We start from the raw sequence: 22,856 nt of genomic DNA on the forward strand, positions 1-22,856 counted from the left end.
TTGTCCCAAACTTACAGGAGAAAAAGAGACAAACACAGTAGGTTTTCAGAGCTTTGGGAGCTCTGAATTCCACAAAAGTGACTGTGGACTTATAGCAGAAAAATAATTGGGGACAATGTGATTGCCCACTAGCTGGGGAATGGATAAAAACACCGTGTTCGTTCACACAATGGAATGCTGTGTCGCAGTTCAAATGATTGGACTAGATCTCCCCGTATCAACATGAATAAATCAAAAAAATGTATGTTGCGTGCAAAAATAAAACAACCTCATTGCAAAAGGATAGGTCAAGTATAATATCAATTAAGGAAAACTTTTAAATGTGCAATAATATTATATGTTTACATACACAGAACTAAAGTTTTAAAACTTGCATGAGGAGGACACACGTCAAATTCAAGAGGTGGGTCAGGACCAGATCACACCCACGCCATCGCGCGCCACCTCCATCACAATCGTGTGTCCCTGTGGGTGAGACCTCATGGCCAGAGGGTGACCTGTCGCGGGCACTCCTGTGGGGACAGCCTCTCCCAGGCCCTGAGGGCGGGGATGGGTCAAGGGACCCCCACAGAGGAGCCCTCATGGCCCCTCAGGTCAGGGCCGGTGAGCTTGGACAGGGGCTCCGGCTCCATCAGAGCTTCTGCCTATTGTGAGGCCGAGAGCTACCCAGGCCACCCTCGCTCTTGGCAGGACTTTCAAAGCCGTAGTTGACATAGACACTGTTGGCCGTGCTCATCGGGGCAGGGCGCTTTGACCAGGAGGCCGCCGTGGCTGCAGTCACCTCCCCCTCCTGCTTCTGCAGCTGCACCAGAGCTGGGTTGACATCAGGCCCTGCAGAGGGATAGGTACAGAGGACCACGGTCAGGGAAGCGTGTGCTGGATGCGGGGCGCAGGCATTTGCTGTGGCCTAAAAAGGAAGTTCCTGAGAGCGAGAACTAAGCCCGAAGCCCTCCACCTCCACCACTGCCCCTCGCCCCAGCCCTCGCTCCACCCTACACCTAAATGCCAGTAGCCGTTTCAGCCGCCATCTGCGCCCAGCCCCTGGCCCACCTGCCTTCCAGTGCAGACCCCCGCCATCCGGGGATCTTGCAGGGGAAGCCCCCAGACACCCATGGCCTGTGACTGCCACCCCCTCCTCTCTTCATGGACACCCTGTGCAAGCGCTCCTTGCCGAGAGAAGCCGTTCCTCGCTCTGTTGTCAGACTCAGGTCAGGGAGGGGCCCGGGGGTCTCTGCGCCTGCCACTCGCCTCTCTGTCAAGATCCCAGGCCACTCTGAGGGGGCAGGACCTGCGAGCTCCTTCCTCACTCCCGGCCACTCGGAATCTCCAAGGGGTGGCCACAACCTGTGGGACCTGTAGCTCCCCAACTGGGTGACCCCTGGGGCTGTCCTCCTCACCACCCACCATCCCCAATACACTCTCCTCTTCCAAAGGGGGTCAGGAAGTTTCTACAAGATGCTGGTGCCTTGGGTAGGGGTGCTGGAGCTGTGTAGCCTCCAGATACACTGCGTGTGACCAGCTCTGTGACTGGGGTGGGAGTCTCAGTTTCCTCATCGGTGAAATGGGGATGAAAACATCACCTACCTCCAGAGGTGATAAGACGACTAGTGCACATATATTAGAGCACAAACACACCCTTCTGTAAATGTTTTCTCTAAAATTACCATTGTTATTATTCTGGGTGTCAGGGAATGGTGCAGCATTGAACTGCTCTCAGCTTGCCCACCGTAACAGGGGGGACGCTTCGTCCTGCGGGCCCAGTTTAAATCTCTGTGGGGGTGGGGCGGTGGAATTCCCTGGTGGTCCAGCGGTCAGGACTCCGTGCTTTTACTGCCGAGAGCACGGGTTCAGTCCCTGGTCGGGAACGAAGGTCCCGCAAGCCGCCCAGTGCGACCAAAAAAAAAAATCTCTTTTGGGGGACGGGGTGTGTAAATGACTGTGCTCAACAATGAGGAAACAGAAATGCACGTGTTGCCGGTAGGAGTTTAAATGATAAAACTTGCTGGAGGGCGTTAACCATTGGCATGAATAATCAACATTCACAGACTGGACTTTCTCCAGGAAATATTGGAGGATGAGGTCAAAGATTCAGCCACAAGGATGGTCATCGCGGCACTGGCAATAACATGGAAAGTCAGGAATAGTCTAATGTCCAGCAGCTGCGAGCTGGTTAAATGGACTGTGGCTGATCCATAGGAGAAGATATGTTTTTCGACTGCAAGTGGTCACCCATGAATGAGTGATGAAATCAATTTCGCAGATAACACCAGCATTTTTTTAAAAATCAATGATAGACTAGAACAGAAAATATCCAAGGCTTCTCCGGCAGTGTCATTTTGTGAAATGCTTGTTCTACTCTGCCTGTCCGTGTCCATGCCTGTACACATCACCTCTCAGTGTGAAAATATATTTCCTGCTGAAAGTCACGATCAAAAGTTCAACAGCACACAGCACAGGACCATACGGCCACTGAAAGTGTTTGAAACATACATCTGACAAAAAAAAAAAAAAAAAGATGTTTTCACATGTTAAGTGAAAGACCCCAGTTTTTCCAAGCCAGGAGGAACTGTGTGCTCGCAATCTGGGCGGTGACTGTCCCGAGTAAGCAGGGCTGTGTGTGTTCGTGGCATTTTGCCTGTGGCCTGGAGTCATGAGGGAGGGGCCTGGCAGTGTCAGAGGACCCCAGGCGCTCACCCAGGTAGCTGAGGATGACCGGCAGGAAGACCAGGCCATGCAGCAGGCCCAGCACAGTGATGAGGAGGTTGAGACGGAAGAAGAAGGTCTGGATGAGCTGCGCCTTGGCCAGGCCCAGGACGAGGATGCCGGGCAGGTTGGTCATGGCCACTCCTGCGAACACCTGGGGGTCACAGGTGGGCGTCAGGCTGGGCACGGGGCAGCCGGCCGAGGGCTACGTGAGGCAGCCCATCCACTCACCGCGCTGCCCATGGAGATGGTGGCCTCCTTGGCCCTCTCAAGCCGCGTGGGCTTGGTGCTGATGGCAAAGGAGCGGGTGATGTGGGACACGAACTCCACAGAGATGCCCACCGCCTGTGGGGAGAGAGGGGGCTTCAGCCACAAAAGGGCGGGGGCAGGGGTCTCCACCCAGACCAGCGGGCAGCATCTAGACTCTAGAAAGAGCTGGGGTCGTCCTATGAGGCCAGCACCCCTCCTGCCCTGGAGCCCTGCCCCTTCGGCCAGCAGGTTACCGTGACCAGGTTGATGAGGGACACAGCATTGTAGCTGATATCCCACAGGGTCATGAAGCCCACAGTGTCCACCAGGATCATGATGATGGAGAACAGGTTGAGGAGGCCGGAGCAGATGTCCATGCCCAGCAGGAAGCAGCAGACAGCGAAGGTGGGCAGCAGGCAGACGGTGAGCAAGAATACCCCCTCAGGGACCACGGTCAGGTACTGCTCATAGAACACGTTGGTGATCCTGCGGGTCGCAGGGCACAGTCACTGCTCCATGGCTTCCCACGCCCACTTCAGGATGAGCATGCAGCTAGGGGAGGGTGTCGGGGGGCCCGGGCCCAGGTGCAGCCCGAGCCTCCCTGCTGCAGCCCATCCCCACCCAGCAGCCGCCCTCACCAGCCCAGCACCCTCACCCGGGCCCACCTCCCTGCATCCCAGTGCCCAGGGACTCACGTGTAAGGGAAGACCTCAAACTCTGGGTCGGTGCCCGGCACCTTCCGCAGGTCGGCGGTGATGTTGGCTGCCAGCGCCCGAGCTGCCCGCAGAGCCTCCGTGTAATCCTGAGAGTTCTTCAGCGGCTTGTGGTAGGCCATGAACCGCGAGGCTGCAAAGGTCAGAGCCTGTGCCAGGCGCCCTCAGAACCCCCGAGGGATAGCGCCCGGCTGGGTTCAGGGCTCTGCCGCCACCATCTGGGAATTCTTAATACATTTTGAGCAAAGGGCCCAGCATGTTGGTTTGGCCCCAGTCCTGCAAACTCTGCAGCTGGTCCTACTGCTGTGCAAGACTCAAGTCCCAGCCCTGCCTCTGAAGGATAGAGCTTGCAGAGATCTCCCAGGACTTCCTGGTGGCGCAGTGGTTAAGAATCCGTCTGCCAACGCAGAGGACACGGGTTACAGCCCCGGTCCAGGAAGATCCCACATGCCGCAGAGCAGCTAAGCCCGTGCGCCACAACTACTGAGCCTGCACTCTAGAGCCTATGAGCCACAACTACTGAGTCCATGCACCACAGCTACTGAAGCCCACGTGCCTAGAGCCTGTGCTCCACAACAGAAGAAGCCACTGCAACGAGAAGCCCAAGCACCGCAAGGAAGAGTATCCCCCTCTCACCACAACTAGAGAAAGCCCGTGCGCAGCAACAAAGACCCAACGCAGCCAAAAATAAAATTAAATTAAGAAAAAAAGAAGAAGAGATCTCCCAGATGAACCCAAACGCTGCTCTGTATGGTTTCAAAACATGCATTGGATTTTTAAAATTCATTTAATTACTTTTCCAATGTACATATTCCTATAGGAGAGGACCAGAAAGGGAGACAGAAAAATGGAAACAGCTTACTTAACAGAGCTGTGCATCAGGGCACCCACTGGGTAAGTCAATAGTCATTCATTTAACCAGCTGCCCACTGCCCACATCTGGGTGTGACTTGTGCCTGAGAGAAAAAGATGTGGGTGGCTCCCGGGTGTGGCATCAGCCACTGAAAAGTCCATGAACGTCACACTGACCTTGGATTTGGGGGTGGGGAGAAGGAAGCAGGGCAGAAATGGGGTAAAGTCTGAGGATGTGGAGCTGGGCAACGTGACCTCTGAAGCTAGGGCCAGGGCAGTTAGAAGTCCTCCATAAAGGAGGGAGGAGAGAAGGTTCGAGGTGGAGAAGCTGTTCCCTGGGACTCGTGGGGCCCCCGGAGCAGCTGACTCTGGTCTTCCCCTCCAGTCGAGGCCGTGCTTACCTAAGACCTGGCCGTCTGGGCCCAGATTCACGGAGGCGCTGTACGCTGCCAGGCCGCTGCAGGGAGAAGAGCAGAGCAGGTTAGCCAAGGATCGGGCCCCTCCGTGCGCCTGGCCTGTGGCCGCTCCCAGAGAACCCACACTGCCTCCTGCCCCTCTGTGCCCCCGCCTTGGGCGCCCACACAGCTGTCCTCCCTGGTGGACCCGCCACCCCAGCCTACCCTTTGGGACATTTGATGTTGGGCTCATCGCTCAGGAACCAGGGAAGATACTTGTGGAACTCCTCCACTGATGGCCGGACAGACCCTGCTGTGTGTCTCATGCAGTTCTTCAAGCAGGCCAGGGAGTCTGCAAAGAGAGCAGGGGCTCCAGGTGGCGGCACCCACAAGGCCAGTCAGCGCCCCCTCTGCCCACCTTGTGGTCCTTTCCCATCATGATCCCCACGCACTGCCACTGCCGCAACAGGCGTGGGTACTTCTGGAGAGATTTGCATTTGTCTCTAACTATGGGAGGAGTTCCCCTCTCAGTTATGGAAACAGCTGGTACCTATGAGCAAGTGAGGAAGAGAAGTTTGGGACAGAGAAGCAGCCACCACGGGGCCTCCCCACTCCGCCTACAAGCGCAGCTGCTCCAGGGTAGGGCCACGTGCCGATCCCAGCTCTCACTCGACTCCCTTGGCATGTGAGCAGCAGCCTGCCCGGCGGGTGTGGGCACAACTCAGCAGGGGCATGAGGGGGTGATTGCCTGGTGGGCCAGCTGGGCGTCCACACATACGGGTGCAGTCCCCCACACCTGTGCACCAAGAGGGGACCCCCCCGCCCCGACTGACCCTGCCGAAGAGCGGGAGAGGCTAAGAGATCCTCCACCAGTCCTGTCCTTTTTCTAGCCTCAGTTTCCCCAAGATGTAGTGGGCCCTGAGCCCCCAGAGGCCCCATACTCACTGACAGTCGAGGGGCAGAACTCATCTTTATTGGGGCCAAAGACATAAAGGCGGCAGCAGGAAGATGAGGACAGCCAGTCAATGAAGTCGTCCACCCAGGAGGAGGCAGGGATGGCCAGGTAAGACCTGAGGGTCGGGGAGAGGAGCTCAGGGGACAGGACCACACAGGCAGGCTGTGGCGGGTCCTTCCTACGGTCCAACCTTCACTCTGGGCCTCCCCAGGCACATGGCAGCAGGTGGGCAGCAGAGCAGGGTAGGGGGACAGCCAGGGGTGGGCTGGGGCACTCACTCATCAGGGAACTCGGTGGCGTACTGGATCTTCTGGGTCAAGGAGAAGTTGTTGCAGCCTGCGCTGGAGCAGATGGCGTTCAAACCTGCCTCACTGGAGAAGTTGTAGCCCCCAGTGGTTACAAAGTAGACTGGGACCCCCACCTCAAAGTAGCGGTTCAGAAAGAGGAAATAGTCAAGCAGGTACGAGTCCTGGAACAGAGGACAGTCAGTGATGCCAGGGCCAGACACACCCCAAGAGCCTCACTCCAGCAAATGCTCAAGAGGTACACACACAGAGGTGCATGCTCACAGGGGTACAGAGATACGTGCTCACAGAGTCACACGTACGGTTCCATTACAGATGTACATGGTCAGAGGTGTGCCCATAGAGGTACACACTCCAAGGTACACACATCCAGGTATAATTACAGGTACATGCACAGAACACACTCATGGAGGTACATGCACAGAGCATCACATGCCAGCCTGCATGAACACACTCTGACACACACACAAACATATACACATAATTTTACCCCTTCTTATCATCCCCAGTTTGGTACAGGCACAGTCTAACAAGTGACCACAGACTGCACAGACACGCACATGTAAACACCCATGTGCACACCCTCAAGGCCATGTGCCAGGCATCTGCATGGCCTGTTCCCTTCTCCTATAACGTAAAACCTCAAAGTGACATCAGGGATGATGTTGGAATAGGAAGAACCAGGATTCCACCTCCCCACCTAGACTCCAACTGCACTGGCAGAATCTGTCTGATGTAACTATTCTGGAATTCTGGGGTCGATTGAGGGCTTGAAGCTTCCAGAGGATGGCTTGGATGGTTCTTAGCATGGTACTGGCTACTCATCCTTTATCCTCCCAGCCTGAAGCAGGCAGCCATGCACACATTCCAGGAACAGTTTGCACACAGCTTGCAGGATCCAGGGTAGGCTATAAGGCCCATCTCTTAAATATCAAGGATATGTGTTCTGATCACTTATTGCTGCTTCTGATATCCGTAGAGCAGACACAGAGTCAGGCACCATTAAAACCTTCACCTCAAGCTGAAGTTACTTCCAAGATATTTAAAGAGCAAGTGCTTGATTTATTGTTTTTCCCCTTCATATCTCCCTTTTTCTCCTTTTGAGAGCCAGACCTTTAAGAAACATGACACTCAAAATCAACCACAAATACAGGGGAATTTAAACAGTCACTGCTCATGCCTGGGGAAAGGTGAAGGCTCAGAAAAGATCTGGAAAGACTTTAACTTTACATCTCAGGCTGATCTCCATGACAGAGACATCAGTAACAATTAAGTTTTTAAAAATAAATAAATAGGGCTTCCCTGATGGTGCAGTGGTGGAGAATCCGCCTGCCAATGCAGGGGATATGGGTTTGACCCTGGCCCAGGAGGATCCCACATGCCGCGGAGCAACTAAGCCCATGTGCCACAACTACTGAGCCTGCACTCTAGAGCCCGCGTGCCACAACTACTGAAGCCCATGCACCTAGAGCCCATGTTCTGCAACAAGAGAAGCCATGACAATGAGAAGCCCGCGCACCGCAATGAAGAGTAGCCCCCGCTCACTGCAACTAGAGAAAGCCCACGCACAGCAACAAAGACCCAACACAGCCAAAAATAAAAACAAATAAATAAATTTATAAAAATAAATAAATAAATAAGCAAACCCTGGGGAAGGAAGAGAATCTGATCTCTAGAGTTACTGTGGACTCTCAAATGTCCATTTTTCAACAACAATAACAACGAAAATCATAAAACATACAAAGACTCAGAAAGATATGGCCCATACCTAGGAACAAAAATTAATCAACAGACACCATCCCTAAGAAAGACCAGACAATGGATTTATTAGACAGAGACTTTAAAACAACGATCTTAGAGATGCTCAAAGAGCTAAAATAACATATGGACAAAGTCAAGAAAAAGATGTATGAACAAAATGGAATGATCAATAAAGAGAAAACATAAAAGAGAACCAAAAAGAAATTCTGGGGCTGAAAAGTACAATAATTAAATAAACAATTCACTATAGGGATTCAAAAGTATATTTGAGCAGTCAGAAGAAGAATTACCAAACATGAAGATAGGACAATTGAAATTATCAAGTGAAGAAGAGAAAGAAAAAAGAATAAAGAAAAATGAACCTGTGGGACATCATCAAGCAGACCAACATACGCATCATGGGAATCCCAGAAAGAGAAGAGAGAGAAAGAAAGAGGAAGAAAGATTATTTGAAGAAATAACAGCCAAAATTTCATAAATCTGATGAAAGATATGAATATAAACATCCAAGAAGCTTAACAAACTCCAAGTAGGATAAAATCAAAGAGACCCACACCAAGGCACATTACAATTCAGCTGTTGAACGATAAAGACAAAAAGTGAATTTTGAAAGCAACAAAAGAGAAGAAGCTTATCATATACAAAGGATCCCAAATAAGATTATAAGCACAGTTCTTATTAGAAAACTTGAAGGCCAGAAGGTGGTGGGTTTGTATACTCAAAGTACTTAAGGGGAAAAAACTGTCAACCAAGAATCCTACTTCTGGCAAAACCGTACTTCAGAAATGAGGGGAAGATTAAGACATTACCAGATAAACAAGTGCAGAAGGAGTTTATTGCCACAAGACCTGTCCTGCAAGAAGCACTAAAAGGAGTCTTTCAAGTTGAAATGAAAGGATGCTAGGGTATAACTCAAAGCCATATAAAGAAATGAAGATCAGTGGTAAAGGTAAATACATCGAAAATTATAAAAGCTAGTTTTATTGTAACTTTGGTTTGTAACTCCATTTTTTTATTTCTACATAACTTAAGAGACTAATACATAAAAAGTGATTAGTCTGCATTTTTGGATACACAGTACGTAAAGATGTAATTTTGTGATAGCAATGACTAAAAGGAAATGGAAAGGAACTGTATAGGAACAGATTTTTTCTATGTAATTCATGTTAAACTAGGATAAATTCAACAAATTTTAGGATATTTAATGTAATCTCCCTGGTAACCACAAAGAAAATAGCCATGGAATATACACAAAAGGAAATGGGAAAGGAATTTAAGCATTTCACTATCAACTAAACAAAAAGAAGATAGTAATGCAGGAAATGAGAGACAAAAAAGCTATAAGGTATATAGAAAACAAATAGCTCAACGACATAAGTAAGTCTTTCCTTATCAGTAATTACTTTACATGTAAATAGACGAATCTCTCCAGAAAGAAGTCAGAGGTTAACAGCATGGATAAGAAAAACATGATCCGACTACATGATGTCTATAAGAGACTCACTTGATATCCAAAGTTGCCCACAGGTTGAAAGTGAAAGTATAGAAAAAAGATATTCCATGCAAATAGTAGCCAAAGGAGAGGTGGCTGTCCTACTACCAGGTAAAATAAAAAGGTTACAAAAGACAAAGAAGAACATTATATATTAATAGAAGATTCAACAAAGCAAGAGTAAGTGTGTATAAACAGTTACACACCTAATGAATGACCATCAAAATCTATGAAGCAAAACTTGGTAGAAATGAAGGGAGAAATAGAAAGTTCTACAATAATAGTAGGAGAGTTCAATACTCCAGTGTCAATAATGGTAGGACACACAGACAAGATAATTAAGGAAATAGAGGACTCGAACAACACAATAAACCAACTAAATCTAAGAGACATATGCAGAAACTCTGCCCAACAACCACAAAATACATATTTCTCTCAAATACACATGGAACATTCTCCAGGATAAACCATGTGTTTGGCCACATATTAGATCTCAACATTTAAAAAGATAGTTATCATATTATATATATTCTCAGACCACGACTACATGAAGTTAGAAATCAGTAACAGAAGGAAAACTGAAAATTTCACAAACTTGTAGAAATTATACATCACACTCTTAAACAACCAGTGGGTCAAAGAACAAATCAGAAAGGAAATTAGAAATTTACAGATGAATGAAAATGAAAACATAACATGCCAACACTTATGGGATGCAGTGAAAGCAGTGCTAAGGAGGAAATTTATAGCTATAAATGTTCACAATAAAAAAGAAGAAAGATCTCAAGTCATCATCCTAACTTACAGAACCAGAAAAAAAAAAAAAACTAACTAAACACAAAGCTGCCAAGACAAAAGAAATAATAAAGATTGGAGCAGAGATAAATAAAATAGAGAATAGGAAAACAATATAGAAAATCAATGAAACCAAGAATTGGTTCTTCAAAAAGTTTGACAAAAGCAACAAAGATTTACTTATGTCGACTAAGAAAAAAAGAAAAGACTCAAATTACTAAATCTGAATTGAAAGTGGGACACAACTACTGATTCTACAGAAATAAAAGGAATTGTAAGTAAGTACTATGACCAATTGTATGCAAACAAATTGAATAACCTAGATGAAATGGACAAATTCCAAGAAACACAGAGCCTACCAACATTGTGAAAAGAAGAAATAGAAAATCTGAATAGACCCATAACTAGTAAGGAGTTTGAATCCATTTTCAAAAATCAACTCAACATAGAAAAGCCCTGTACCTGATGACTTCACTGGTGAATTCTACCAAACATTTTAAGAAGAATTAACACCAATACTCCTTAAACTCTTCCAAATAATTGAAGAGGAGGAAACACCTTTAGCTCATTCTATAAGGCCAGCATTGCCCTAATACCAAAGCCAGACAAAGACACTACATGAAAAGAAAGACTACAGACAAATATCCCTTATGAATATTAATGAAAAAAAATCCTCAACAAAATACTAGCAAATTGAGTTCAACAATATTTTAAAAGGGTTATACACTGTGACCAAATGGGATTTATCTCAGAATTCAAGAGTGGTTCAACACATGAAAATCAGTCAATGTAATACACCACATTAATAGAATGAAGAGAAAATCACATGATCATCTCAACTGATGCAGAAAAACTTTTGACAAAATCCCACATCCTAGGAATTCCCTGGCAGTCCAGTGGTTAGGACTCAGCGCTTTCACTGCTCTGGCCCGGGCTCACCCCCTTGTTGAGGAACTAATATCCTGCAAGCCGTGCAGCGTGGACAAAAAAAAAAAAGAATTCCACATCCTTTTATGAAAAAAAAACTCAGAAAAGCAGGAGTACAGCAGAGTTCCTCAACATGATAAAAGCCATAGATATGAAAATCCCATAGCTAATATCATACTCAGTGGTAAAAAACTGAAAGAATTTCCTCTAAGATTGAGAACAAGATAAGGATGCCTGCTTTCACCACTTCTATTCAACATAATACTGGAAGTTGTAGTCAGAGCAGTTAGGCAAGGAAAAGAAATTAAAGGCATCTAAACTGAAAAGCAAGTAAAATTATCTCTGTTCATAAAATACATGATCTTATATACATATATAAAACTCTAAAGATCCACCAGAAAAAACCCGTTAGAACTAATAAATTCAGCAGAATTGTAGGTTACAAAATTAACACACAAAAATCAGTTGTATTTCTATACATGAGCAATGAGTAATCCAAAAAGGAAATTAAGAAAACAATTCCATTTACTATAGCACCATAAAATACTTAGGAATTAACTTCGCCGAGGAGGTGAAAGACTTATACACTGAAAACTAAAAAACATTGCTGAAAGAAATTAAAGAAGACAGAAATTGAAAGACATCCAATATTCATGAGCTGGAGGATTTAATATTGTTAAGATGTCAATAGTACCCAAAGCAATCTATAGATTCAGTGAAATCCTTATCAAGATCCCAATGATTTTTTTGCATAAATACAAAAATCCATCCTAAAATTCATACTGGAATCTCAAGGGACCCCAAATAATTAAATAATCTTGGCAAAGAAGAACAAAGTTGAATGACTCATATTTCCTGATTTCAAAATTTACCACAAAGATACAATAATCAAAACAGTGTGACTGCAAAAAAAAAAAAAAAAAAAGTGAAATTTTGGGGCTTCCCTGGTGGTGCAGTGGTTGAGAGTCTGCCTGCCGATGCAGCGGACACGGGTTCGTGCCCCGGTCCAGGAAGATCCCACATGCCGCGGAGCGGCTGGGCCCGTGAGCCTGTGCTCCACAACAGTGAGAGGCCCGTGTACCAAAAAAAAAAACAGTGTGGTACTGGCACAAAGACAGACACATAGACCAATAGAATAGAACAGAAAGCCTAGAATTAAACCCTCACATATATGGTCAAATGATTTTTGACAAGGGAGCCAAGACCATTCCCACCAACAAATGGTGCTGGGGAAACTGGATATCTACATGCAAAAGAATGAAGTTGGACCTTCAAAAATATACATAAATATATATAAAAATCAACCCAAAATGGATCTAAATTTACGAGTTAAAACTACAAAACTCTTAGAATAAAACATAGGGGGAAAACTTCAGTACATTGGATTTGGCAGTGATTTATTGTTTTTTGTTGTTGTTGTTTTTGGCCACGCCACAAGGCTTGCGGGATCTCAGTTCCCCAACCAGGGACTGAACCCGGGCCCTGGCAGCAAAAGCCCAGAGTCCTAACCACTAGACCATTAGGGAACTCCTGGCAAAGATTTATTCTTGAATATGACACTAAAGGCACAGTTAACGGACAGAAAAATAGACAAATTAGACTTTATGAAAATTAAAACCTTTGGTGCATCAAAGCACACTACCAATAGAGTAAAAAAGCAACCGACAGAAATGAAGGAAATATTCACAAATCACATATCTGATAAGGGATTGATTATCCAGGATATCTAGAGAACTCTTAGAACTCAACAACAAAATCCAATCCAATTCAAAACTAGACATTTCTCCAAAGGAGCTATACAAATGGACAGTAAGTACATGCTTAACACCACTAATTGTTAGGGAAATGCAAATCAAAACCACAATGAGATACCACCTCACACCCATTAGGATGGCTATTATCAAAAAAGAAACAAACAAACAAACCAAAAAAACCCAGAAAACAACTGTCGGTGAGGATGTGGAGAAATTGGAACCCTGTGCGTTGTTGGTAGGAATGTAAAATGGTACAGCTGCTGCTATGGCAAACAGTATGGAGCTTCCTCAGAAAATTAAAAACTAGAATTGCCATATGATTTAGCAATTCCACTTCTGGGTATATACCCAAAATAATTGACAGCAGGGTCTCAAGGAGATACTTGTAAACCCATGTTCATAGCAGCATTATCTCACAATAGCTAAAACGTGGAAGCAACCCATATCCATCAACAGAAAAATGGTTAAGGAAACTGTGATGTATATGCATTCGTATACAGATGAATATTCTTCAGCCTTTAAAAGGAAGAAAATTCTAACACGTGTTACAACATAGCTGAACCTTGAGGACATTATGCTAAGTGAACGAAGCCCATCACAAAAGGACAAATAACGTATGATTCCACTTACATGAGGTGCCTAGATTAGGCAACTTCAGAGACAGAGGGTAGGATGATGGGTGCCAAGGGCTGGGGGGAGGGGATGGGGAGTCAGTGTTTAATAGGGACAGAGGTTCAGTTTTGCAGGATGAAAGATGGAGATGGATGGTGGTGAGTGTTGCACAACAATGTGAACATACTTAAAATGGCAAATTTAATGTTACGTATATTTTACCAGAAGAAAAAACGGAGAGAAATAAGCTTTATAACCTCATAAGAAACAAACAAATCTCCCCCAAGAAAAATAAACAAAGGGCATAAACAAAACCTCAGCTGGGTCTTGCAGCCCATCACCACCTTCCTTCTCGCTCATTGGCTCTGCCCACCAGGTCCCTGATGCCCATCCTGGGGGCGCTGGGGACCCTCTTCTCTTCAGCCCTGTGAGCAGCCCCCAGGGCCACCATGGGTGGCAGGGTCATTCTGCACCCTTGCTGGCTTTGCTGCCTCCTCTTCCTCCCTACGATGGCTCGAAGGTGCCGTCCTGGCTGTCGGCTCTCCTCCCACCTCATCTTGCTTCCAAGGCCAGCACCACCTGCAGATGGCTACCCAGACTACTCATCCCAGGGCTCCTGCCAGCAACTGGACTCCCATCACCCTGCCCAGGGTGGCCCTGGGTGTCCGAGCCCTCATGACGCTCTGCCTCCCCCGGAGCGCGGGCACGCAGACCTGCTTTCCCCCAGCCACCAGCCCACACCACCTCTGGTTGCACATCCAGACGAGCCTCTCCGATGTGTGCTTGCTGGCCCCAGCCTGGCAGTCAGCACCCTTCCCCACCCCCGAGCCCCGGCCTCCTGCTCTCGGGCTCTACCACCACTCCTCCCCACACCCAGTCACTCCCACACCCAGGAAATGCACCTGGGTGAGCCCCAGCCTCCCACGGGTCCGTGCCGTCACCCTTGCTGCCTTCCTCTGCAAATCCCACTCATGCTCAGATGCCCCTCGATCTCTCCTCTGCCCAGGACCCTCAAGTCACAGAGGTCTTTCCTTCCACTCTGCTGCCAGCCTCCAAGAACTCCCAGTACCTGGTGGGGAGGGGCTGCCCCGGCTCACCTAGGAAGAAGCCCCTGACCCTCACTGTCTTTCAGAGGACGGTACGGTGACATGGGCTGCTGCGGAGCCCAGGTCTGAGGATGTGGCGTGCCCAGGAGAAGGCAGGTGCTCAGCGAGCCTGCCCTGACAATCATCTCGAGCGGCTCCCATGGCCAGCCCCTCGGGTGCCTGGTCGTCTCTCTCTCGGGGCCTGGGGCTGGCGCTGAGCTCCTGCGCTTTCCATACATGACGTGGCTTCTCTTCCCAGCCCCACGTGATGAACGGTCCCGCACTCCTACCACGCCCCTGCTCCATGCCGCCCCACCAGCTGTGTGCTGCTGACCCTCCCCACGTCCCTGGGGGCCGAGGGCAGGGGAGGGAGGGCACCCACGGGTGGCCCCAGGGCCCGCTCACCTTGGGCAGGGCCAGCTCCTGGTCCAGCCCCACTTTGATGTAGCACATGAAATAGAGACTTGCTCCAAACATGGCCAGGAAGAGCAGCAGCTGCGGGGGGAAGCGCCGTGTGAAGGCCTCCTGCCCAGCAGCTCCCCAGGCTGGGTCTGGGCGGGGTCTCGTGGGGAACATTCTGGAGTTGGGCAGGCTTGAATCTCAGCCTCCCTCTTGCTTCAGCTCCCGGACCTGGGCAAGCTCGACACCCCTCCAAAGATGACGGACGAGGCGAGGGTCCAGGCTGAGCAGACCCCTGTCCCCGGGTGGCGCGAGGCCCCCCAGCTTCCCCTCCGTCCCCACTCACCACGACCACACGGGTGAACCGGTGCAGCAGGAACGGGACGTAGAACTTGCGGAAGCATCGGAGCAGTAGCCCCTCGTCCTGGCTAGGCGGGGGCAGCTCCCGGGCGCTCTTGCAGCAGCAGACGTCCAGCCGGGAGGCCTGGAAGGAGGCAAGCGCTCAAGGTGGCCCCAAAACAGACCCCAGGGACCACCTCCCTCCCATGGGGTGGGAGAGCCACCTTCCACAGGTGGCCTGTGCCAGCACCACCCAGTGGGGACATGCCACTGTGCGTTGCCTTTATCTCTATTTTCTACCTTGATAAAACACCTTTGAATTTTGCACCATCACGGAAACAGGAACTCCCTCCCTGTCAGTCTCTCATTTATATTTTATGTCATGACCTCGTGTACTTTAGGAGGTTTGATCATATTCCCCCAAATTACCAAAACGAGGTTGCTTTGGGACGTTGGGGACTACGTGGCCCAAATAGTCCAGCACTCTGTTGCCGCGCTCAACGCCACACTCTGATCCTTTACTTCTACACAGTAAAGCCAGCCCAGCCCCAGCCAAGATGGGGGTCCCTTGCTCTCTCCACCTCCCCTACCTCCTGCCTTCTGCTGTCAAGGGAGAGCAGGGCCACGAAGGCCGACATCTGCAGCAGGAAGTCGAGAAGCAACGCGAAGCCGGAGGTCAGGGCAAAGGTCCGCACAGCTGGCATGGGGGTCAGAGCTCCTGGTGGGGAAGGGGACCAAGGTTGAATCTCAGGGCCCGGCACCCGCTCAGACGGTACAAAGGGAAAGCAGGCTGCCAGCCTCCAAGAACTCCCAGTACCTGGTGGGGAGGGGCTGCCCCGGCTCACCTAGGAAGAAGCAGATGGCCTCGGAGAGGCTGCAAAGCAGCATGCTGGGGGCCACTCTGCCCAGGGCTCGGCCGATGTGGGCCTCCCGCCCCTCCCCAGGCCTCCGTGGCAGTCTCTGCGTGGGGATGGCAGGGACACGGTCAAGATCCAGCCAAGGGCTCTGTTCCTCGCAGGCCAGCAGGGAGCTGGCACGTGCCACCCGCTCCCCCAGGCACAGCCATCGCCTGGAGGCCCAGCCAGGCCTGAGGAAGTGGCTCCACCCTCCCCAGTGCGAGCAGACCCTGCCAACACTGTGCTCGGCCACATCTTCCACTTCTCAGGGCCTGGCCCAGAGAAATGCTTGGCACGTCTGGGGATCATCCTTGCTCTGACCCGTCGTGGAACCCTGAACGTTCACTAACAGGAGAGGCTAAATGGACCCTGAGTTGTCCTTCCATGGAATGCTACCTAGTAGCACAAAGACAGAGGTGGCTGTGTGTGGGACAGAGAAGAACAAACCTGACTCCATATTGGATCTCTAACCTTTGTGCTCTGTTGGCTGTGCTTAGTCATGCTGGCTCTGAATCTTTTGTTCAAGAATGTTGCCTATGGTCTGAAATATACATGATGGCCCATTCTCAAGGCTCTGACCTTTCAAGGTATAACACTTTTCCATTCACACAGAGATAAAAAAGTTGCAGAGCAGAGTCTAACATGTGTCTTGTCGGAGGTTTATAGGAACATTGTGACCAGACCTACATGGACAGCTGCAAGAACAAAGGATTCCTGGCACCAAAAAGTTTGTAACAACAAGCCACACCCCCTCCCCTTTTAGTATAAAAGAAGCCTAAATTCTAACTCGGGTAAGATGGTTCTTTGGGACAGTAGTCCACCACCTTCTCAGTCTGCTGGCTTTCCGAATAAAGTCACTATTCCTTGCCTCAACATCTCGTCTCTCGATTTATTGGCTTGTCATGCAGCAAGCAGTATGAGCTTGGGCTCAATAACATATGTGCTGTGTGACACTCTTACCAGACAGTATGTGGGGCTGACAGAGAGCAAGTTCATGTGACACAAATGGTATGAATACATCTATGTGAAAGATAAATAAACGCAAAGCACTGTTTTCTACAGGAATTGTACACATGGACATCAGCGCTTAGGAAGAGGCCGTAAGAAGCCCAGCAAACCCATGCAGGGCTGCACCTGGGCATGTAGGGGCGGTTGGGGGTATATAGAACTCCTGCCCCCTTACCTGGTACTCGAGAACGAAGATGAAGATGTTGTCGGCCCCCACGGCGAGCACCAGGAATGGCACCACTTGCAGGATCACCAGTGACGAGGGGACACCCAGGTAGGAGAAGAAGCCCATGGAAGCCATGACTGCTCCCAGCACCACAGCCACCCCGCCCAGGCCCAGCGTGGCCTTGGAGTCCACCTGCAATGGGATCAGGCTCAGCCTCCTGGCTGCGGGGCTACCCGATGTGCCCCCAACCTGAGTTAGAGGAGGGCAGAGGGCAGGCTTGCTCCATGCTTCTGTGTTTTGGCCGCTCTGCAGAGCCATCCTCCCAAGGGCAGGCCCTGTGAGCCTGCCACTTCTTCCTCAAGCATGCATTGTAAGATAATGTAAATATTAGCTTTGCATTTGCACAAGTTGGGGGTGGGGTATTGTCAGGGAGCAGAATGAAAACTTTTGAAACAGAACACCTCAAGAAGCATCACCCTTTGGGGGAGCCACTCTGGGTGTGTCCACTCTGCTGTTTTGAAGTGCTCTGGAAAGCAGGTTGGAAAGGTTCTAAGCACCCCGATGGGCCATCCCCACCCTCGCTGCTCCCCTCACTTCTCACCAGTACTCGGCGCCAGCTGGAGTAGCTGCCCAGGGCCAGGGAGATATACAAGAAGATGACGAGGTAGCTGACAGCGAAGATGGGCAGGTCCTCGGCTGTTGTGCTGTTGATCTCATCCTCCAGGGAGCGCTGTGGACGCACACCCGACCAGCCCCACTGACCCAAGGGCTCGGCCAGCAGGCACTGTGTGCGTGAGCCACCGTGAGCCCCGGCAAGGCTGTGAGAACAGCTGTCGCATCACCCCATCCTTCTGGGCAGGCAGACGCTAGCTAAAGGTCACTCAGGAGGGGTGAGGACATGATGGGGACACAGGACCCCACCCAGAGCCACTTGAACTGTCCTCCCCAAAGCCAGGGGACCCTACCTCCGCCATGAATGTGACCTGGAACACACCAGCCATCCGACGCTGGAAGGCTCGCATCTCCTCCAAGAAGGCCCCCTCCCAGAGCTTAGCCTGGGCCAGGCGGGGGTCCCCAGGAGGGTAATTGTTGAGGGAGAAGGTCATGATCAGGGCCTCCGCCTCAGAATAGTCCTTCCCTGGAAGGAGAAATGCTCAGCTACCCTCCAAGCGCACCTCTGCTTTCCTCCCCGACCCCAGCTGCACCGCTATTTCCCCTCCCCCTCCCCTCCTCATCCAAGTCATTGTCGAATGACTACACCCCACTTCCCTCTCTCAGCCAAAGGCAAAGTCTATGGGCCCAGGCACAGAACCAGAGAACCCGGGCAGGGCTGGGACAAAATGAATGGGGTGGCAGAGGAAGGACAGAGGATGGGCGGGTCTGCAGCCACCCCCAGGCAGCAGGAAGCCCTTTGCCACTCCCACCCTTCTGCCCTTGACTCCTGCCCCGTATGTCCCCTCACTGTCCTCCCGGGGGCCACCCAGCTTACCTTTGTAGCCCCCCACGGCGAGGAAAGGGAAGACGGGCGCCCCGTAGTCAGCCATGCAGCTCAGGGCCAGGGCCGTGCCATCTTTGTAGGTGAGGGGGGCGCTGGAGGGAGAGGAACGCACCTTTCCTGATCCCACTCCCATCTCCGTGGCCCGGGTGCCCCACCCCGGACCCGCAGCGCCATCGCCTGACCCTGTGGTCAGAACATTTCTGGGCCCAATCCAGAGTGAACTGGAGCTCCCTGAGCGAGGCCTCAAGCTCTCTCTCCCCTCATCCCAGCCTCACCCTCCCGGCTCCGCCATCATGTCCTCCCAGATGCGGCGGGTGGGTGAGCGTTACACACGCTCCCCTGGGGTGGGGGCCGGAGTCTGGCACACAAGCCCCCCGGGTCCTAACCACCAACAGAGCCACGCAGGCCTCACGCTGCCCTTAGCCTCCTCCTCCCGCCAGCCCAGAAGCCTCCAGGCCCAGAGGTGGGAACTCTTTCTTTCCTTGGACAGCGTACCAGTCCTGCAACCTTGGGCAGGTCTCCATGCCCTCCACTGAGCCCTTTCTGCGAACACATCACACGTGCGTGGACGAAGCGCTCATTGTGAGCAAGTGCGTCCGTCAGTCACCAGCTGGCTGGGAGTGCTGGTTGCTGTGTGACCTTGAGCAGCTCACCATACCCCTCTGAGCCTCAGTTTCCATGTCTCTGAAATGGGGATAATCGGGCCACCCAAGAATTGTTGTGAGCATCCAAAACCAAAGTAAAGCCAACTCGAGGACTGGAAACCTGGGGTCAGAGCGTCCTCCCTGACCTGCCTGTTCTGAGGGCCAGCCCTGCGGCTGAAGCACAGGCTCTGGGAAGCAGCCCAAACTTGGCTCACCTGAAGGGTGGGAGCCCTGGCTCCCCTGTCCAATCCAGAGGTTCTCAGGGTGGCATGGGGGCCTCGGGAGCCCTGGAGACCCTTTCAGGGGTCTGCAAGGTCAAAACTATTTCCATAATAACACTAAGATGCTGTTTGCAATTTTTACCCTTCTTCGATCTCGAGTCTGTGGAGTACAGACAGTTCACGGACATGGCTCTAGTTTCCATATTGCCGCTAACATCTAAGAAAAGATCACTTGGGGACTTCCCTGGTGGTCCAGTGGTTAAGAATCCTCCTTCCAATGCAGGGGACGCGGGTTCGATCCCTGGTCAGAGAACTAAGATCCCACGTGCCAAGGGACAACTAAGCCCACGCGCCTCAACTAGAGAGAAGCCCGCATGCCGCAACTAAGACCCAACGCAAAAAAGAAAAAAAAAGATCACTTGCTGAGCTTTGGTGACGTATCAGAGCAAATCCACAATTCTCTGGAAAGGCTACTACAACACTCCTCCCTCCTCTGGCTACACGAGTGCGTGGCCAAGCATTCTCGCTGAGCTTCAACCAACAGGCCAAACGCAGAACCAGATGCCAGGATCCATCCAGCATCTGCTAAGCAAGACCCTAACGAGATTTGTAAAGATGCAGAACAATGCTGCTCTTATCACTCCAGATATTTTTGGTACAGAAAATACCATTATTTTTCATAAAAATATGTTATTTGTGGCAGCATGTAACGGGCCTATTATTGTTATTTTTTAAAGAATTAAGAAATATTTCGTCATTTCTCCGTTTTACTTTCTCACGTGGTAAATGTCAGTAGATATAACCTCTATCCAAACCCAAGCTCTCTGGAGTCCTCGGTCTTTTGTCAGAGTGTGAAGGGACCCTGAGACCAGGCTTTTGAGGACCTCTGCCCATTCCAACCCCAGAGAGCCTCAGTGGCTGCCTGTCCACCTACCTGCTCCCCTCCAGGCTTGGTACCTCTCAGACCTTCGCTCTTGGTCCCAAGGCCCAGCGCCTTCACTGGCCTCCTGTTTGCACCACGGCAAAGTGGACACAGCCGGGGACAAAACCCCAAACAGCGTGAAGGGGTGTAGCTGCAGCCTGCACAAGGGTACCCGGCCCAGGCGAGCAGGACCTAAAACCAGCCCCGGCCCCTGCCCTGGCCCGGGGCACCTCACGGGCTACCCATGGCCCTGCTGGCGTGCATCCAGGCCCAGCACAAAAGCAGAAAGGAAAATAACGAAGCACACCCATGAGCAGGGCCCTCGGATTGCTCTGCGACCCTTAGACCAAGAACACGCAAGGATGGGCCCTATGTCAGGAGCGCTGCAGAAAGACCGCGTGGAGGCTCTGATGGTCAGGTGCAAACCAGCTACAGTGAGCACGCACCCCGCTTACGGCGTGCGGGTCCGAGAGAGAGCACGGAAAGAAATGGCACGTCGCCGCCCCTGCAACCGAGACCCAGAGCCACACGGGGCCTCTCATTTTGGGCTGTGTACCTGGCCTGGGCTCCAGGGGGCCCACGCCGACCCCAGCAGCCACGCCCGCGAGCACTCACTTGGCGCAGTAGAGAAAGTGGTCCTTCCAGTCCACCTGGGAGGTCTGCCCCAACAGCGTCTGGTTGGCCGTGAGCAGCAAGCGCGTGCGGTTGTTCTGGAAATACTGCAGGAGGCTGTTGACGCAGCAGTCGGAGAGACTGGCGTTGTGCGGGTTGAGGGGGGCGTAGCAGGTGTCCTGCAGGGAGACGTTTCGCTGCTCCTCTGGCGACCACACCTGCAGGCGCCGCAGCCTCTCCTGCAGCTCCAGCACCTCCAGCAGCAGGTCAGAGGACAGGATCCCACTGAAGTTCTTGGGCCCCAGCAGCAGGGAGTCATACCTGTAGCGGGGCCGGCCAGGTGCCGTCAAGATCACCTGGTTGGTTCGGAAGAAGGGGCCAAAATGCTTGTCGTGGAATGCCTTCTCACTTCGGGCTCGGCTGCTGGGGGCTGACCACAGCTCCACGGGGTCTGTGGTCAGTTCTATAAAAGCCAGGCCCCCTGCCATGGGCACCACCACAACAGTGGACACCACCAGGATGGTCACTGGCCACGAGGCCACCCACGTGCCCCAGCACTGGAAGCACTGGCTGAGGACGGTGTGGGTGGAGAGGCTGAGCCGGTGGGCGAGGCTGATGCTCGCCTCGGGGCTGGGCGTCTTGCGTTGGCACCGCTCAGCCAGGCGGGACCACAGGAGGAAGGCGGTGAGCAAGGCGAAGACAGAGCAGAGGATGAGGGTGAGGGCCAGGCTCCCGACCATGCGGCCCAGGTAGAAGGTGGGGTCCAGGGCCGGGGGCCGGGCGATGACGGGGCAGGAAGCAGTGCAGTCCTGGCAGGAGCAGGCCGACGCGCCGTAGCCCAGGGACCGGTTGCAGGGCACGACCTCATCGTTCAGAAGTTGCATCACGCTGCCCTCGGCCTGGCTAGGCTCCCACAGGTGAAAGGTGATGTCCAGGGGTGCCAGGCCGTTCCCCGTGTCCCCCTGGAAATTGAGCCAGCGCTGGGCATTGCAGAGGGCAGAGCCGTAGACACCGCACATGGAGCCCACCACCAACGTGGCGGCCGCAGGGATGCGCACCCGGCTGCAGGAGTCGTAGGTCCGCTCGGCGAAGCTGCGCTGGTAGTAGGCCTCATAGGCCACCACCGCCCGGGGCTGGCTGCCCCCCTGCCCGGCCACTCGGGTCACGTTGATGAAGAGGCTCTGGTTGGAGCTGCAGGTGTTGTGACAATGCAGGCTCACGAAGTTGTCAGAGCAGGCAGGGCAGCGGGTGAGGAGGGCCTTGGTGACCCCCAGGCTCACGTCCAGGGCCACCAGCTGTTTCGGGGAGCAGCAGGCGTAGGTGGTGTTGGGGCCGGTGTAGAGGCGGGGACAGATGCTCTGCAGGAGGGTCAGGTGGTCACCCGTGACGTGGCGAGCAGGCGTGTTGTCCAGGCAGGACACGTTGGTCAGTGAAGCCAGGCCTCCAGACAGCTCCGGGTTCTTCCCGCACTCGTCGTAGAAGGCGCAGTATCCGGGCCGGTGTATGGGCGTGTACAGCTCGCTCTGGGCCTGTGGAACAGGGCAGCATCACCC

General features: G+C 51.6%; 1 protein-coding gene across 1 annotated transcript in view; it reads right to left on the bottom strand.

The window, feature by feature from the left end:
• Positions 1–274: 274 nt before the first annotated feature.
• The window catches only part of NPC1L1 (NPC1 like intracellular cholesterol transporter 1), a 43,478-nt gene continuing 20,896 nt past the window's right edge, over positions 275–22,856 (bottom strand). Inside the window, exons 3-20 of the mRNA XM_022593089.2 lie at positions 21,307–22,832; positions 18,896–18,996; positions 18,372–18,544; positions 18,008–18,136; positions 17,416–17,598; positions 16,182–16,296; positions 15,927–16,054; positions 15,344–15,481; positions 15,004–15,093; positions 6,146–6,336; positions 5,858–5,982; positions 5,138–5,264; positions 4,919–4,974; positions 3,648–3,798; positions 3,207–3,438; positions 2,935–3,048; positions 2,695–2,857; positions 275–831 (exon numbers count right to left, since the gene is read on the bottom strand). Coding sequence (XP_022448797.2) covers positions 632–831; positions 2,695–2,857; positions 2,935–3,048; positions 3,207–3,438; positions 3,648–3,798; positions 4,919–4,974; positions 5,138–5,264; positions 5,858–5,982; positions 6,146–6,336; positions 15,004–15,093; positions 15,344–15,481; positions 15,927–16,054; positions 16,182–16,296; positions 17,416–17,598; positions 18,008–18,136; positions 18,372–18,544; positions 18,896–18,996; positions 21,307–22,832 — 3,942 coding nt within the window. The 3' untranslated portion in view covers positions 275–631. The remainder of the gene's footprint in view (positions 832–2,694; positions 2,858–2,934; positions 3,049–3,206; positions 3,439–3,647; positions 3,799–4,918; positions 4,975–5,137; positions 5,265–5,857; positions 5,983–6,145; positions 6,337–15,003; positions 15,094–15,343; positions 15,482–15,926; positions 16,055–16,181; positions 16,297–17,415; positions 17,599–18,007; positions 18,137–18,371; positions 18,545–18,895; positions 18,997–21,306; positions 22,833–22,856) is intronic.

This window comes from Delphinapterus leucas, chromosome 9 (assembly GCF_059928025.1).
Source record: "Delphinapterus leucas isolate spDelLeu-1000000601 "Yukka" chromosome 9, BTC_Dleu_Yukka2, whole genome shotgun sequence".
NCBI lineage: Eukaryota > Metazoa > Chordata > Mammalia > Artiodactyla > Monodontidae > Delphinapterus > Delphinapterus leucas.